Source organism: Antechinus flavipes, chromosome 2, assembly GCF_016432865.1.
Source record: "Antechinus flavipes isolate AdamAnt ecotype Samford, QLD, Australia chromosome 2, AdamAnt_v2, whole genome shotgun sequence".
NCBI lineage: Eukaryota > Metazoa > Chordata > Mammalia > Dasyuromorphia > Dasyuridae > Antechinus > Antechinus flavipes.
The window spans coordinates 503,247,286-503,262,656 of NC_067399.1; the positions used below are offsets into that span (position 1 = coordinate 503,247,286).

The following is a 15,371-nucleotide window of genomic DNA, read 5'->3' on the forward strand; positions in this document are numbered from 1 at the left end:
AGGGGGCTAAACTGGATAGTCTCTAGGTCCTTTGAAGCTCTAAGATGATAAATTCTAGATTTAAAACATCCAACACTGATGTAATTACAGACACAGTCACAAGGTCTAAACTAAACATACACAGCAATATGAAAACAGAAAGATAAGGACAGAGATGCAGGACCAGAAAAATATGACCCCCCCAAGTCACCACTGGCAACCGTAAAGGCTTTGTTTAGGTCAAATCTCTGGGGCTTCTCCACTCTACTCCCTGCACTTTCATTATCCACTGACTGTTAGCACAAGTGCCTCTCCTCATTGATTCTTTTCTCTTTATCTGGAGAAAAGGGTGGTGAGGGGAAATGTTCCTCTGGGACAAGAAGCCAGTTTGGGGGGAGGGGGGAAGAAGCACTTTTAGGCAGTCCTTTAACTGTAGAAGAGGAGAGGACAGAAAATGGCTTCAGCAAATCTTCTGATTAAATGCCAAGTTCATCAATTACATTAAAATGAATCACATTTCTGTCTACTCCTGGCTAGTTGTTAGAAACTCTATTTATTGCCTACTATTCTGTGGGCCCCAGAAGTCATATACTCACTTTATCTGCTATACCTATAATAAAATAAACAAGTGTAATTCTTTCTAATCTGTCCAAATCACTTGTATTTAACAACTGATTAATCTTTTTACTGGTGGCTCAATCTTTTTAGCTTTTGTTGCTACTGTTTTAAAGAAAAAAGCCATCAGTTTTATACATCCTTCATCATTTTGTGTTATCTGGTTGTGATTCTGACATATAAATAGTGCTTGATCCTGTCTCTGCTGAGAACTACACTGTTACCCACTGTTTCCCCATCTGTAAAATGAGGGGGTTGGTTAAAAAAGCTTTCAAGTCCTTTTCTCCTTTAAAGCTCTGGAAAGCTCTCTCTAGTTAATGAGACTTCTCCAGTTTGTGAGATTACTGGCCTAGGACTATGCTATTTGCTCTAGAATGCCACAAAGCCAAACTCTAAAGAGGGCAGTTCCTTGGATAGAGACCTTTCAATGGAGCCCTACCCTAGCGAAAGTGGCCTCCTCGTACTTCTCAGGTTTTTCAAAGCACTTTACACTTTTCATACTCCAATTTGTACAAGTTATCTGGGCACTTCTTAATTCCCCATGAAAGAACAACAACGAAACGAATGAAATTGAATGTGAAATTTTAATGACCAATCTTGGCCCTTGTGAAGAAATATACCTTATCCTACCTTCAAAGCAGAAATGAGGGACTGTTGTTGTGAAAAAAAATGCGTATGATGTAAGGCTTTTTTCAAATTAGCGGTTAACTTGGCTGAGCTTCTCCCCTTCCACTTTTTTAACCTTTAAATATTAAAAGATGGCTTTCCAGAAAGGAACAGTGAGAAAGAATAAAATGAGAAATGTGGATGATCTGAAAACAAAATGGCAATAAAAACTCAATTAAAATATGTTTTTAATGGACTTTGCTAGTAGATAGTAACTCAGGACCACTGAAATTGGGCAGTTTCCCTAAGTACAGTCTAGCTTGTTGTTCAATTTAGGGCCCACCTGTAGTATGTTCATCTGTAGTATCTGTCCGTAGATAGGTGCTGATGGTGTAACTCAATGGGAGTCTCATGGATCTTGATTCTCAGTCATAATATTTAATAAATCAGTAATTTATCAAGAAGTGTGTTGAGATCTATATTTTTGCTGTTGTAAGGAACTCCCAGTAAGGAAATTCCCCTCCACCAATGTAGATTGGCTACTGTTCAGCCTGGGGAACTGAGAGGTTACATACCAGCCAAAGGTTATACTTGTACATATGTCAGAAGAAAGACTTGAACTCAGGTCTTCCTTTCTGAAGTTTACTATTTACTAACTATACTTATTGCCTCTTGTGTTATAGATTGTAGGGTCTTAATAAATGTAAGTTTGTTTTTGCTAGTATATTTCTGTCATATGCACATATATAGTATAGCCTTTTGTTCTGATAAGACAATGGGAGAACAAATATTTCTTTTTTTTTTTCCAAATAAAAATAGCTTTTTATTTTCCAAATACATGCAAAAACAACCCTCAATATTCACCCCTGCAAAACCTGATTGAACAAATATTTTTAAACTCCTTTAACAAATTCAGTATAAAGAGCAATATAGGGTAGTGGGAAAGTTCCCTGAAAGCCAGGAGAACTGCCAATGACTAGTCATGAGGTCTCTGTCCAGCCCACTCTCCCTTCCTTAGATTTCCATAGAATGGGTGATTGGATTTTTTTTTTTTATCTCTAAAAGTTTCCTCTCTTTTTGACAGTTTTTGATTGTATCTGTTATTTCATCTACATAGGGAGCTGACCCCAAGAGAGATGCACACCTGCTATGCAACTCAGTCTTAGAATTTCCTGGAGCATGGAGAGGTCAGAGCCACACAGCCAGAGGCCTGCTCTCCATCAGCTACATCGGGACTGGTTCACCTTTTCTTGTATCATAGACCCTGCTGGAAACCTGGTGAAGCCTACAGCCCCTTTTTGGAGAAATATTTTTAAATATATAAAATGGAAGTCACAGAATGACAGAAGAACCAATTCTGTTGAAATGAAGACATATGGGTTTTTTCCTCCAATCAAGTTCACAGACTCCTAAAAGGAAACCTGGGTTAAAAATCCTATACTGTCTATGCAATGACTCCTTCTCTAACAGTGTCACTTGAAATTAGATTGTTTAATGTAAAAGATCTTTAGTAGCAAAGGATTAAAGTGATGGGACAACTTGGATTTAGGCCATTCCTCCAAATGGGGTAACTATCATTTGTGACCACCTAAAGTTCCCAGACATATTTAAATGAAGTTACCAAATGCCCCTATATAGGCAGAGGTTAATAAGGAAGAACCAAATAAATAAATTAGCATTTCTCTATTTAGCTTAACTATGGAAATTAATCAAAGGAAAGGTAGAGTGGATATTCATCACCTTTCTTGGGGGTATCACAGGCAATTTATGAGTCTGCCTGTATACAAGAATCTTCAATGGATTGTGATATTTCATCTGTCACCAAAAGCCAGGACTGTACTCTATCATTTCTCTCTCACTGCTGAACAAAGATGGTTTAATTAATCCCGATAGCATCCCTACAGCAGAGAAAACTGAGACAGCTTTTATATTCCCTAGGACTGGCAGACAGTGGGGAGGAGCAGAAGAAGGGGAAGGAAATGCTTGTCTTGAGCTTGGCAACAGGCTACCAACATTTCTTGAGTTTTGCCGAGTGCTTTTAAGATAGCTATAAAGGAAAGCAAAAATCAAGCATCAATCTAGCTCAGCAATAGTCTTAGTGCAATTAAAATGAGATGCCATCCACTTTTTCTCTAGATTCAGCAATTCAGAAGTTTAGTTCTTGGTCATAAAAATCCATCCAGTAGTATTCATCAGTCTCAGATGCTTAAAAAAAAAAAAAAAAAAAAAAAGGCAACCCAAAAGGAATTTGTTAGATGCTGGCCAGAAAGGAAAGCTTCCTGGTTGAGGGAAATCTGTGTAGAAATCTCTGCTCTCAAGAGCACCTATAAGAATATCATGTCACAGAATCCCAGATCTGGGCTACAAAATCCCCTAGAACATAAAACATCAGGGCTGAATGGAAGTGAGAAGATTCAAACAAGTTTTATTCTGAAGATGAAGAAATCTTGCAGTAATGCTGGACAAAAGTCCCAGGGCTGGGAACACCAGCCCCTCCAAATACTGCATTCCAAATCCGAGCTTCCTCTCTTTAACAGTGGGCCCAATGACACAGCAAAAGCCAAGACATAATATTGAGGGAAGATAAAAAGGGCAATGGGCTGAATCAGGCAAAGGGACTCCTGCTTGAATCCCAGTTGGGTCACTGACTACCTTGGGGATGTCAGGGAAGGTTTCCCAAGTCTCTGAGTCTCAGGTTCCTTGTCTGTACAATGAAGAAGCTGCCCCTGGAGTCAGACAAGCCCACCTCAGACAGTGGCTATGAGGTCCCAGCAAACTCCTGACCTGTCTGAGGCTGAGTTTCTGTCGCACTTACAGGAGAGGGTGAGACTGCCAGACATCCAAGATCCTCCCCTTTCAGCTCTGGGACTCCTGGCTCTAAATCTAAAATGCCCCGATCCCATCTCAGAAGAATGACTAAGGGTTTAAGCTGGGGGCAGTTAAACCAAACAGGTCAGCCCTCTGTTAAGGCTAAGGAAGGATCTTTCCCAAATAGTTTTACTTCACTCAGTTTTTTTTATTTTTGTTCTTTGCTGAGTTGATGGGGTTAAGTGACTTGCCCAAGGTCACAAAGCTAGGAAGTGTTAAGTGTCTGAGGCCAGATTTGAACTCAGGTCCTCTTGACTTCAGAGTTGGTGCTCTATCCACCACTCAGTTTTTAAACATAAATTGTAGGCTACTTCTGTACATTAGAAACCCAAACAGTGTCAAAAAAAGAGTTGGCAGATTCAGACAGGCCTGTTAGAAAAAGCCAGGGAAATCCCGCAGCCATTTCAATTGAAGACAATGCAGCATCTCTGAGTCTCCTATTACTTTTGCTGATTTAAGGCTGTAACAAATAAAATTAGAAGATCAAGAGGTTCCAGATTCTATAAATCTGGACTGGAAGTATAAGACTTGGATTCTAGAATCAATTCTTTCTCTGTCTCAGCTTCCCCGCAGGTGGGACTGGATTAGAATGGTTTCTAGGGACTCTTCCCAGCTTCTAAGATTCTAAGATTCTTGTTTTCTGTGTGTAACCTTGGACAAGGCTTTTAATTTCTCAAGAGCCTTGGCCTTTCAGCCTACCAAATGGACATCATACACCCCTCCCATCTTTCAAGAATATTATGAGGTCAAACAAAACCATAAATGTGACTGTGCCGTGTGGCAGAGAGCAGGAAATGCCATATGAATGCAAGGCATTCTTATAAATAATTATTTAGTACCTCTTCCATGATTGGTGCTATAAAAAGCATTCACTAGAATGTCTCCACCCTTATTACACATTAAACTCTAGCCAAGAATCATAGGATGTCAGAGCTGGAAGTCCAATCTCCTCATTTTAGAAGGAAACAGATGGACCAAGGCGAAGCTCGGGTCTAAGTCTACACCATGAATAAGGCCTCCTGGCTCCTGGTGCCATTTCAACATGTCAGCCAGGAGTTCCTCAGGGTTGTACAAAGTTCTACTTTTTTATTCAAATATTTTCCCCAATGCCACAGTGTGCTTTTTAGTACTGAAAGATAGTGCAAAAGGAGTTTGTACCTGTGGGCAGGCTATTCTTTCAGAGAAGATATGGCAAAAGTGATTCTCCCCATCCAGTAAACAAACAGAACAATTGTTTCCAGCCTTAGTTTTTTTGTGGGATTTTTCCCTCTTTCTTTGTCCACTTGTGAAATGCAGCCCCCATTACATTCCACGGGACTTCAGCTGTCTCCTTTTTTCTCCTCATGTCCATTCCTTCCCTCTCCAAACATTACAAGCATCTGATTCTTGCTCCAATGAGTTGGAGGGCTGTGCCTGGTGAGTGTGGTAATTGGACAGCATGAGCTGCAGCTACATGTGTCAACCCTCCATGGAGGGCAACCCAGGCAGTGCATGAAATCATCCTCTTCTGAAGTGAGTTCTGAGAAGCCCCCACATACTCCCGAAAGTGTGATATCCCTGGTGCTCTTCCAGGAGAGTCAGGAGAGTTTCCTCACTTGAAACTTTAATTTGCAGGCAAGTTACTGCTGATAGGAGCAGGCAATAAGCATTAATTTGGAAGTGGAAAGGAGGAATTTGCTCATATCTTAAGGCTTCTCTCCCCAACCAAGGCCATACAGGATGGGAGGCAAAATGAAGAAACTTTCAGAATATAAGCTGAGCTAGTTCTGGATTGTGGCAGAGAGTAAACGCAGAGATGGATTAATGTTGAAGGTACGGATACAAAACATTAAAAACCAAAATTGGATGCTCAAGATCCTGGATTAAGACCTGGAACAGACAAGTTTATCTAGTTCAACTCCCTTTTTTAGTAAGTGGTTATCTCTAGGACATGAACATAGGCCTTCTGACTTCAAATCTAGCATTCTTTTTTTTTTTTTAATTAAATTTAATTTAATTTTATAATAACTTTTTATTCACAGAACCCATGCCAGGGTAATTTTTTTTTGCAACATTATCCCTTGCACTCACTTTTGTTTCGATTTTTCCCCCTCCCTCCGTCCACCCCCTTCCCTAGATGGCAAGCAGTCCTATATATGTTAAGTATGTTGCAGTATATCCTAGATACAATATATGTTTGCAGAACCAAACAGTTCTCTTTTTGCACAGGGAGAATTGGATTCAGAAGGTAAAAATAACCTGGGAAGAAAAACAAAAATGCAAATAGTTTGCATTCATTTCCCAGTGTTCTTTCTTTGGGTGTAGCTGCTTCTGTCCATCATTTATCAATTGAAACCGAGTTAGGTCTCTTTGTCAAAGAAATCCACTTCCATCAGAATACATCCTCATACAGTATAGTTGTTGAAGTGTATAATGATCTCCTGGTTCTGCTCATTTCACTTAGCATCAGTTCATGTAAGTCTCTCCAAGCCTCTCTGTATTCATCCTGCTGGTCATTTCTTACAGAACAATAATATTCCATAACATTCATATACCACAATTTACCCAGCCATTCTCCAATTGATGGGCATCCATTCAATTTCCAGTTTCTAGCCACTACAAACAGGCTGCCGCAAACATTTTGGCACATACAAGTCCCTTTCCCTTCTTTAGTATTTCTTTGGGATATAAGTAATACTGCTGGATCAAAGGGTATTCACAGTTTGATAATTTTTTGGGCATAATTCCAGATTGCTCTCCAGAATGGTTAGATTCATTCACAACTCCACTGACAATGGATCAGTGTCCCAGGTTTCCTGCATCCCCTCCAACATTCATCATTATTTTTTCCTGTCATCTTAGCCAATCTGACAGGTGTATAGTGGTATCTCAGAGTTGTCTTAATTTGCATTTCTCTGATCAATAATGATTTGGAACACTCTTTCATATGAGTGGTAATAGTTTCAATTTCATCATCTGAAAATTGTCTATTCATATCCTTTGCCCATTTATCAATTGGAGAATGGCTTGATTTATTATAAATTTGAGTCTTCTATATATTTTGGAAATGAGGCCTTTATCAGAACCTTTAACTGTGAAGATGTTTTCCCAGTTTGTTGTTTCCCTTCTAATCTTGTTCGCATTAGTTTTGTTTGTACAAAGGCTTTTTAATTTGATATAATCAAAATTTTCTATTTTGTGATCAGTAATGGTCTCTAGTTCATCTTTGGTCACAAATATCTTTCTCCTTCACAAGTCTGAGAGATAAACTATCCTATGTTCCTCTAATTTATTTATAATCTCATTCTTTATGCCTAGATCATGGACCCATTTTGATCTTATCTTGGTATATGGTGTTAAGTATGGGTCCATGCCTAATTTCTGCCATACTAATTTCCAGTTATCCCAGCAGTTTTTATCAAATAATGAATTCTTATCCCCAAAGTTAGGATCTTTGGGTTTGTCAAACACTAGATTGCTATAGTTGACTATTCTGTCTTGTGAACCTAACCTATTCCACTGATCAACTAATCTATTTCTTAGCCAATACCAAATGGTTTTGGTGACTGCTGCTTTATAATATAATTTTAGATCAGGTACAGCTAGGCCATCTTCATTTGATTTTTTTTTCATTAATTCCCTTGAGATTCTCGACTTTTTATTGTTCCATATGAATTTTGTTGTTATTTTTTTCTAGATCATTAAAATATTTTCTTGGAAGTCTGATTGGTATAGCACTAAATAAATAGATTAGTTTAGGGAGTATTGTCATCTTTATTATATTCACTTGGCCTATCCAAGAGCACTTAATATTTTTCCAATTATTTAAGCCTGACTTTATTTGTGTGGAAAGTTTTTTGTAATTTTGCTCATATAATTCCTGACTTTCCTTTGGTAGATAGATTCCCAAATATTTTATGCTGTCAACAGTTATTTTGAACGGAATTTCTCTTTGTATCTCTTGCTGTTGGATTTTGTTGGTGATTTATAAAAATACTGAGGATTTAAGGGGATTTATTTTGTATCCTGCTACTTTGCTAAAGTTATGAATTATTTCTAATAGCTTTTTAGTAGAATCTCTGGGGTTCTCTAGGTATACCATCATATCATCTGCAAAGAGTGATAGTTTGGTTTCCTCATTGCCTACTTTAAATTCCTTTAATCTCTTTCTCGACTCTTATTGCAGAGGCTAGTGTTTCTAATGCAATATTGAATAATAATGGTGATAGTGGGCAACTTTGCTTCACTCCAGATCTTACTGGGAAAGGTTCTAGTTTTTCCCCATTGCATATGATTCCAGCATTCTTTTTAATGAACCACTTTGCTTCAGTTCTTAGCCTTCAAACCAAAGGGGATAGAGAAGAGAAATTTCCTCCCTCTGTATTTATCAAATGACAATTTTCTAATTACCTTCTTTAAGCCCTTCTCTGACACTCTAGAGTGGAACTGAGAATATAAGAAAGGCACAACTATCCATAAGCTCCTTGAAACAATCTGATGACAAATAAAATGGAGAAAGACAGAAGATGTAATAGGGAACCCCTAAGCGACATAAACTATTGAGACATTTCAGAAAGTGGCAGTTGATGAAGAGATAAAGAAGCCCAAATTGAAACCTTCAATCAAACGAAGCTGTTAAATGGGAAAACAGTAGGTAGAAATGGTGACCACATAACAAAATGAACACAGCTCAAACAGGCCCCTAGCCTAGCGCCACCAACCAAAGCTAGAGTGGCAAACCTAACCCTAGTGGGTGAAGACTCACTTGGTGGCTGAATACCATAAAGAACATAACTGTTCAAGAATGAGTTGGACCAGAACAGAAAATTTATTTCAGTTGATTTACAAGCAGTTCCTTACCCCTAGGTCTCTAGCCCTCCTATAATGTATTCTTGTATCTTTGTCCTGGCTTTACTAGAAATTTACAGAGAATAATTAAATATTGACCAAGTGATTTCTTTATAAGTTTTAGCATAGGACTTTAGCTACCTTCATGCCCTCTTATCCAAGAAACTGTCTATACCATGAGCCTCCTCCAATGAAACCTAGCAATGGACAATTCATTGAGTATGGGAGACTACTTTTAAAGGAAAATTTGAGATAAAGAACCAGACGGCCCCAAAATTAAGGTTCATTTTTCAATAATGTCTGACATGACTGAATGCACCTAACTTCTGGCCAGAAAGGGATATGGTTGTTTTTCAGAGTTAGTTAACAGAATCACTGCATCAACACGTGTTTCTAATGTTCATGTACACATACACATGTAGGTGAATATACAGACATATGTATACATATGTATATGTGTACATGTGTGTATACATATATATTTAACCTTTAGCATGTGCTCAGCATTGTTAGGTATTAGAGAATAGAGAATTCACTATTAGGAATAGAGAAGATTAATAACAACAATGATGACTGACATTTATTTATATAGTACCTTGTGGTTTAGATAGCACTTTATAGACATTATCTCATTCAATCTTACCAACAACCATGTGAAGTAGTTCCTACAGTATAGGCGTGATTATCACCATTTCATAGATGAAGAAAGCTCTGAAAAGTTAAGCAATTTGCCCACATCATACATACTAACTAAATGTCAGAGACTGGATTCAAAAATAGGCTCTCCCCTGATTCCAGGTCAAGCACTTTTTATAAGACATGAAGGTATTTCACTCTTGGAATAATTTAATTAAGGTAAAAAGACACACAGAGAGATAGCCCAAAATCTTAGAGCAGGGGAAAGCACCAATCCCCTTCATTAGCAAAACAAAAAAACAAAGGTCTGGAGAGAGGCACTTCACCAAGGTCATCTAAGAGAGAAGAAATTAGAACTCCTTTTCTGGACTCCTGGTCTTGGGCTTTCCTGGGTGAACTCTTGCACAATAGGAAACCAAGAGGCAAACCTCATCAAATCTGGGATTCTTTCAGTCCCACTGAACAGGGACACAGCATTAGGGGATCACAACTTCAGTGACAGTGCTTCAAGGCTGGAAGAGATCTTGGTAACAAGTAAAATCAGGCAATATTTTCTAACCTTTCCTTCTTTCCATTTCATCATCTTATTGTGGCAACAACAAATACATTTAGCTGGAGTGGAGCATGATGCTGCTTGGCTTACAGGCCATCTTCAAATTTGGTCTAATTTGGGAAATGGTTTTTCTGCAAACTAATACATGAGTCATCTTTACAAGCCACATAGCAAGCTTGGTAATAGTCTATTAGTAAGGCCTCCTTCCCTCCCACAACTCATTTTGTAACCATGGATGGTCTAAGAACATGTCTAAAGAAAGGGAGTAAAAAGCCTGATGTAAGCCAGTATGGACAGAAAACATAGGGATAGAAATCTGTGCAAAAGGAAAAGAAGTAGGTTTAAGCCAGTCAACAGGTTTTCAGAGCAACATGCCTCCAATTCCCTCTCTAATCCAACAAGCATAGTATTATCCAATAACCTATATTAATCAATTCTACTTGTAAGCTCAAAAAAATATTAATGATAGCCCGCCTTCTACCACTTGATGCCCTACTGGCTTTATTTAGATCGATCCCCTTCTCTGCCTGGGTCTCTGCTTAGGTCACTCACACACCTGCAATGCCCTCTCTTTGCCTCCTTTCCTAGTTTTCCACCCCCAAACTTTGAAGCAAGTATATCAATTTGATTGTAGTAACGTACATGAGGGGGAATGATGTATACTCAGACTAAACATAGGATGGACCAGATTGTGAAGAACTTTAAAAGCCAAACAGAGAAATTTGTATATTATCCTAAAGGCAGGGAGTCTTCTTGAGCAGAAAAGTGACATGGTCAGACTGGCACTTCAGGAATATCAAATAGGAGAATGGTTTACAATAGGGAAAGACTAGATATAAGAAGATCAATCAGGAGATCACCACAAATAGTCCAGAAGAGAAGGATAAGAAACCTGAGGTTCAGAAAGGGAAATGATTTACCCAGAAACAAAGTCACACATCTTGATGCCCCCAGCATGGCTTCCATTAAACTCGTCCCTCTAACTCTAAGTTCTTGCCTCATCCAACCTCTTCTACACATCATGACCAAGTTAATCTAAAATGCTGTTTTCATCTACCTCATGTCACTCTCAGAACTTTTACTGGCTTTCCCATCACCTAAAGGTAATGCTCATTCTCCTTATCAGGACCCTCTACAACTGGGGCTCCTATCTACCTTTCCAAGCTTCTCTTTCTCATTTTTCTCTGGCCCTACTCCCTGGCTTATAACTCCCTAGCACAAATCAAATGCTCCATCACCACCAGCAATTCTTTTCCAGATCTGTTACCATCCCTATCTCTTGTTCTGAACTATCTTCTGCCTTCTCAAAAACCTTCAACACCCAACTCCATTCTGAGCTCAGAACCTCAAGGTTAAAAGGGACCTCTGAGGACATCTCATAACCTGAACTTGAACAAGAATTTTCTCTACCAAACAGCTAAGAAGCTGTCCCCTAGCATGAGCCTGAAAGCCTCCCAGTTGCAGAAGCCCCTTCTATTTTTAGATGGATTGAATTGTTGATCTAATTTAAATTGGCAGATTTTTTTTTAGATCTGCATCTCCCCTTCTGTCTTCCTAATTTGACCCCTGCCCAAAACCTTCTTCCTGAACTACTTTAGTCTACAAGATTCTCTCCCTCCTCAGAATAGGTAAAGCACTTACCATCTGCACTCTTATCTGGCACTTATTCAATAAACATTTAAGTGCTATCTACTGAGCTGGGCCTGTGAGGGTTATGAAGGATCAAGGATTTAAAGCTAGAAAGGACCTGAGAGACCACTATATCTACCTCCTTCTCTCTTCATTTTATAAATGAGGAAAATGAGACTTCAGTGGGGAAGGGTGTCTTCCTCAGGGTCCCTTACACAGTTAGCAGCTCCCAACAGCCACCAAGAGCATCTGAAGCCAGCTTCCTGACTCCAAGTCCAGTCTCATTTTCAACCATGTCATAGTGACTACAAAGTCTCTAATTTCAAGGGGCTTCCAATCTGAGATTATATTGTCTCAATATATGTTTTACATTCTTATTTAACTTTCTACAGCAATGCCTTGATTTCATAATGGATTACCACAACTCCAATTGTTTCTTCTATTTGGACCACTAATGCCCTAAGCACACTCAATAAATGTTTGCTGACTAAGAACACCAACAGACTCATAAAAATATCCTAGCCAACCTTTCATTGACATAATCATGGGAGGACTCTCTCTAAAAAATATCAAAAGTCAATTTAAATACAACTTTTGAGAGAGAAGCAGGCTTCCTCCAAAGAGAGAGAGGCACTTGCACTTCACAGTAAACTAAAGAGAATGGCTGTCTGTTTCACTGCATCTTTGCAGGCACATATTCTGAATCTTCCCCAGACAGACCATTATGTATCACATTTTTAAAAAGACCTCATGTAAAAAAATTTTCTGAAAAATTCTATTCTACTGCCCTTACTCAGTCTGAGCATAGAACAATTAAAAAATTTTTTTGAAGACACCACTAATTCAGAAACAATCCAGACTTCAGAAATGGTACCATTTTCGAAGATTGAATACTGCTTAAGAAGCCTCTAAGAAATCCAGCACAGATTAACACCTGGTATTTCTGGAATAGCACTTGTCCAGTAATGGGATACATGGTGGTACTGACTAAAAAAAAAAAAAAAAAAAATAGAACAAGTTACTGTACCTCTGGAAAAGTCCTGCTTATAAACAGATTCCCGAAGCAAAAAAGAATCACTGAGTCAGAATGAACCTTAAAGATTATCTAGTTTATTTTCTTCCATTACTGAAACTACTTTAGGACTATATCATGGGAAAATGCATCTTCCTACAACATTGAGAACACATGACAGAAAACCACACACACACACAAATTATCAAAATAACAAAAACTCAACTCCGGTCACTTCTGCAGCTTCTAGTGATTTCTTCCTAGTTGAAAGCTATGAAAACTTGTAGACGATAAAGCAACTGAAACTACTACTATTCATTAACCATGGTGAGCTCTAGCCATGTTTAAGTTTAAGCACTATCATAATTTTTAAATGCACTGTCCTACACTGGAAAATAATAATCAAATCTTTGGAGAGGCTCTTCCCAGGACTAAGAAAATCGGGTACCCAGGAGACAACCCTTGCAGATTTCTAGGAAAACACAAAGAAAGATTAAACCAAAGACTTTTACTGAGGTTTGTATCAAGATTTATAAGATAGTAGTACCCTTCCCTCAAGCCATGTGGGGTAGACACATGGACAGTTTCCAAATCTAAGCTGGAATAATAGGAAAGGCTGACTGAACTCTCAAGTGTGTCCATATATAATCATCTTTTCTGTTTCCTTCCAAGTAAGTGAAAGACAATTTAAGTTCAATGCAAACACTGAGTCCATTACAAAGGGCACATTTTATCAGGGTTATTCATCTTATAAAAGGAAAACCAACCAGCAACAAACACATAGCTTAGGAGATACTTTTAAATGTGTCTGTTATGATAGATCTCTTCCAGATCATCAGCTCTTCTCTGTAAGTTATTTCTTTAATGCTTTAAGAAAAACAAATACTTGGGAGGCGGGCCTTGCTTATAATCACAAGGGAAACCTTATGTTCCAATCCTTTTTAAAAAATAAAGTATCAACTAGATCTGCTGATCCTCTCCCTATTCCCACAATCACAGAAAATGAATTGTTTCCAACAAGGAACCAGGTGGAATGGGCTACACTTTGCTGCCTTTTAACTACCGAGTTTAGGCCTCGAAGATGTCAGTTTTGCTTCGGCTCCCGCTGGAAGCTCAGCGGACTCAATGGACCGACAGACTGACGGACTCCGGTTGTAATAAGTATTTCTGTTTAAAAATCGCTCAGAGAAGCCAACCTCCCAGAGTCTCCGAGAAAACTCGCCGGACGCCGGGAGTGGGGGCAGGTTCCAAAGTCCCGCACAAATTCGTTCGCTTGACCCCTTCCTTCCCGGACCCGCCGCCGGGCTCCCTCACGTCTTCCCCGTGGGGAGAGCGGCCAGAGGCAAAGCCTAGGGCCCGGCGGCCGGGCCGAGCGGTTGGATCAGCAGGGAGGGGCGGGGAAGCCCGGTAACGCTCCGGTGACAAAGCCCTGGGGGACGCCCCGGCCCCAGTCAGACGCTATTTCGTCTCCCGGGACAAATGGGCAAAAGAAGCGGGGCCAGCTCCGCACGCACGTCCCTCACACCCGCATCGCCCCACAGCGGGCGGGCCCAGGCCTCGGTTCCCTCCCGGCCCGCAGCCTCCGGGCCCCGAGGCTCTCCTCCCCGCTACCTCCTCCCTCACCTGCTTTCTCGATCTTGCCAGACATTTCCGGGCTGCGCCGGAGGCCGAGGCCGCCGTTCCTCCGGGGCCCGGGGCGCACAGGCCGGCGCGGGAGGGCGGCCCGGAGAAGGCTCCGCTCGGCCTTGGCTCGGCGGCACCTCAGTCCCGCTGCCGCAGCATGGCCCGGGCTCCGGAGCTCCGGGGCTCCCTCCTTCCCTCCCCGGAGGGCGCGCCGGCCGAAGGCCGAGCGGACACTGCGGCGGCGGCCGCTCCTGCTCCCGGAGCTCCCGGGCGGCGGCTGCTGCTGCTGCTGCTGCTCCCGCTGCTTCTGCTGAGGCGGCGGCGGCCGCTGTTCCTGCTGCTGCTGCTGCTGCTGCTGCCGCTCCCGCCGCCGCTGCTGCCGCCGCTCCCGCTGCACCTCCTCCTCCAGCCGCCGCAGCCGCCGCCGCCAGGACCCTCGGAGCCCGGGCCGCCGCCGCCGCCGCCGCCGCCGCCGCCGCCAGCGCCAGCCGGGCCAGAGCCGAAGCCACAGCGCGACCTGCCGGGCGGCCTCCGCACGACAGCGCGCGGAGCGGCGGCCTTGACCAGCAGCGCCCTCGGCGGGCCAAGCCCAGAGCCGAGTGCCGGGAACCCGCTCCAAGACTTTGCTGCCCCGGGGACGCAGCGCCCTCTCCCGACCCGAGCCGGAAGCTCACCCTCTCACGGCCTTCCGTGCCCCTGCCCCGGGACGCAGCGCCCTCTCCCGGGACCTCGCCTCTCCCCGCCTAGCCCCGGGGACTCAGAATCTCCCTGCGACGCCCCAGTTACATTCCACCTAACTCATATTGCTTCAGAACACTATGCCGTGGCCTCACCTTCCCGAAGTTCTGGTTCCCTTCTAGAACCAAGGACAAACGATAATACTTCTCAAGCGCCTGCTGTATTCCCGGCGCTGAGAGAGGGCACAAACGAAACAGGCCCCGGCCTCAAGGTGCTTACAATCCGAGGCGCCCACCGCCCCCTCCCAGACTTGCTTACTTTCGTCTCCTAGCAACCCAGCATCCC

The 15,371-nt window shown here is 41.7% G+C and overlaps 1 protein-coding gene across 1 annotated transcript in view; it reads right to left on the bottom strand.

Moving 5' to 3' along the window:
* RAPGEF1 (Rap guanine nucleotide exchange factor 1) overlaps positions 1-14,768 on the bottom strand; it is a 182,067-nt gene extending 167,299 nt beyond the window's left edge. Inside the window, exon 1 of the mRNA XM_051980218.1 lies at positions 14,349-14,768. Within this exon, the coding sequence (XP_051836178.1) occupies positions 14,349-14,373 (25 nt within the window). The 5' untranslated portion in view covers positions 14,374-14,768. The remainder of the gene's footprint in view (positions 1-14,348) is intronic.
* Positions 14,769-15,371: the final 603 nt, after the last annotated feature.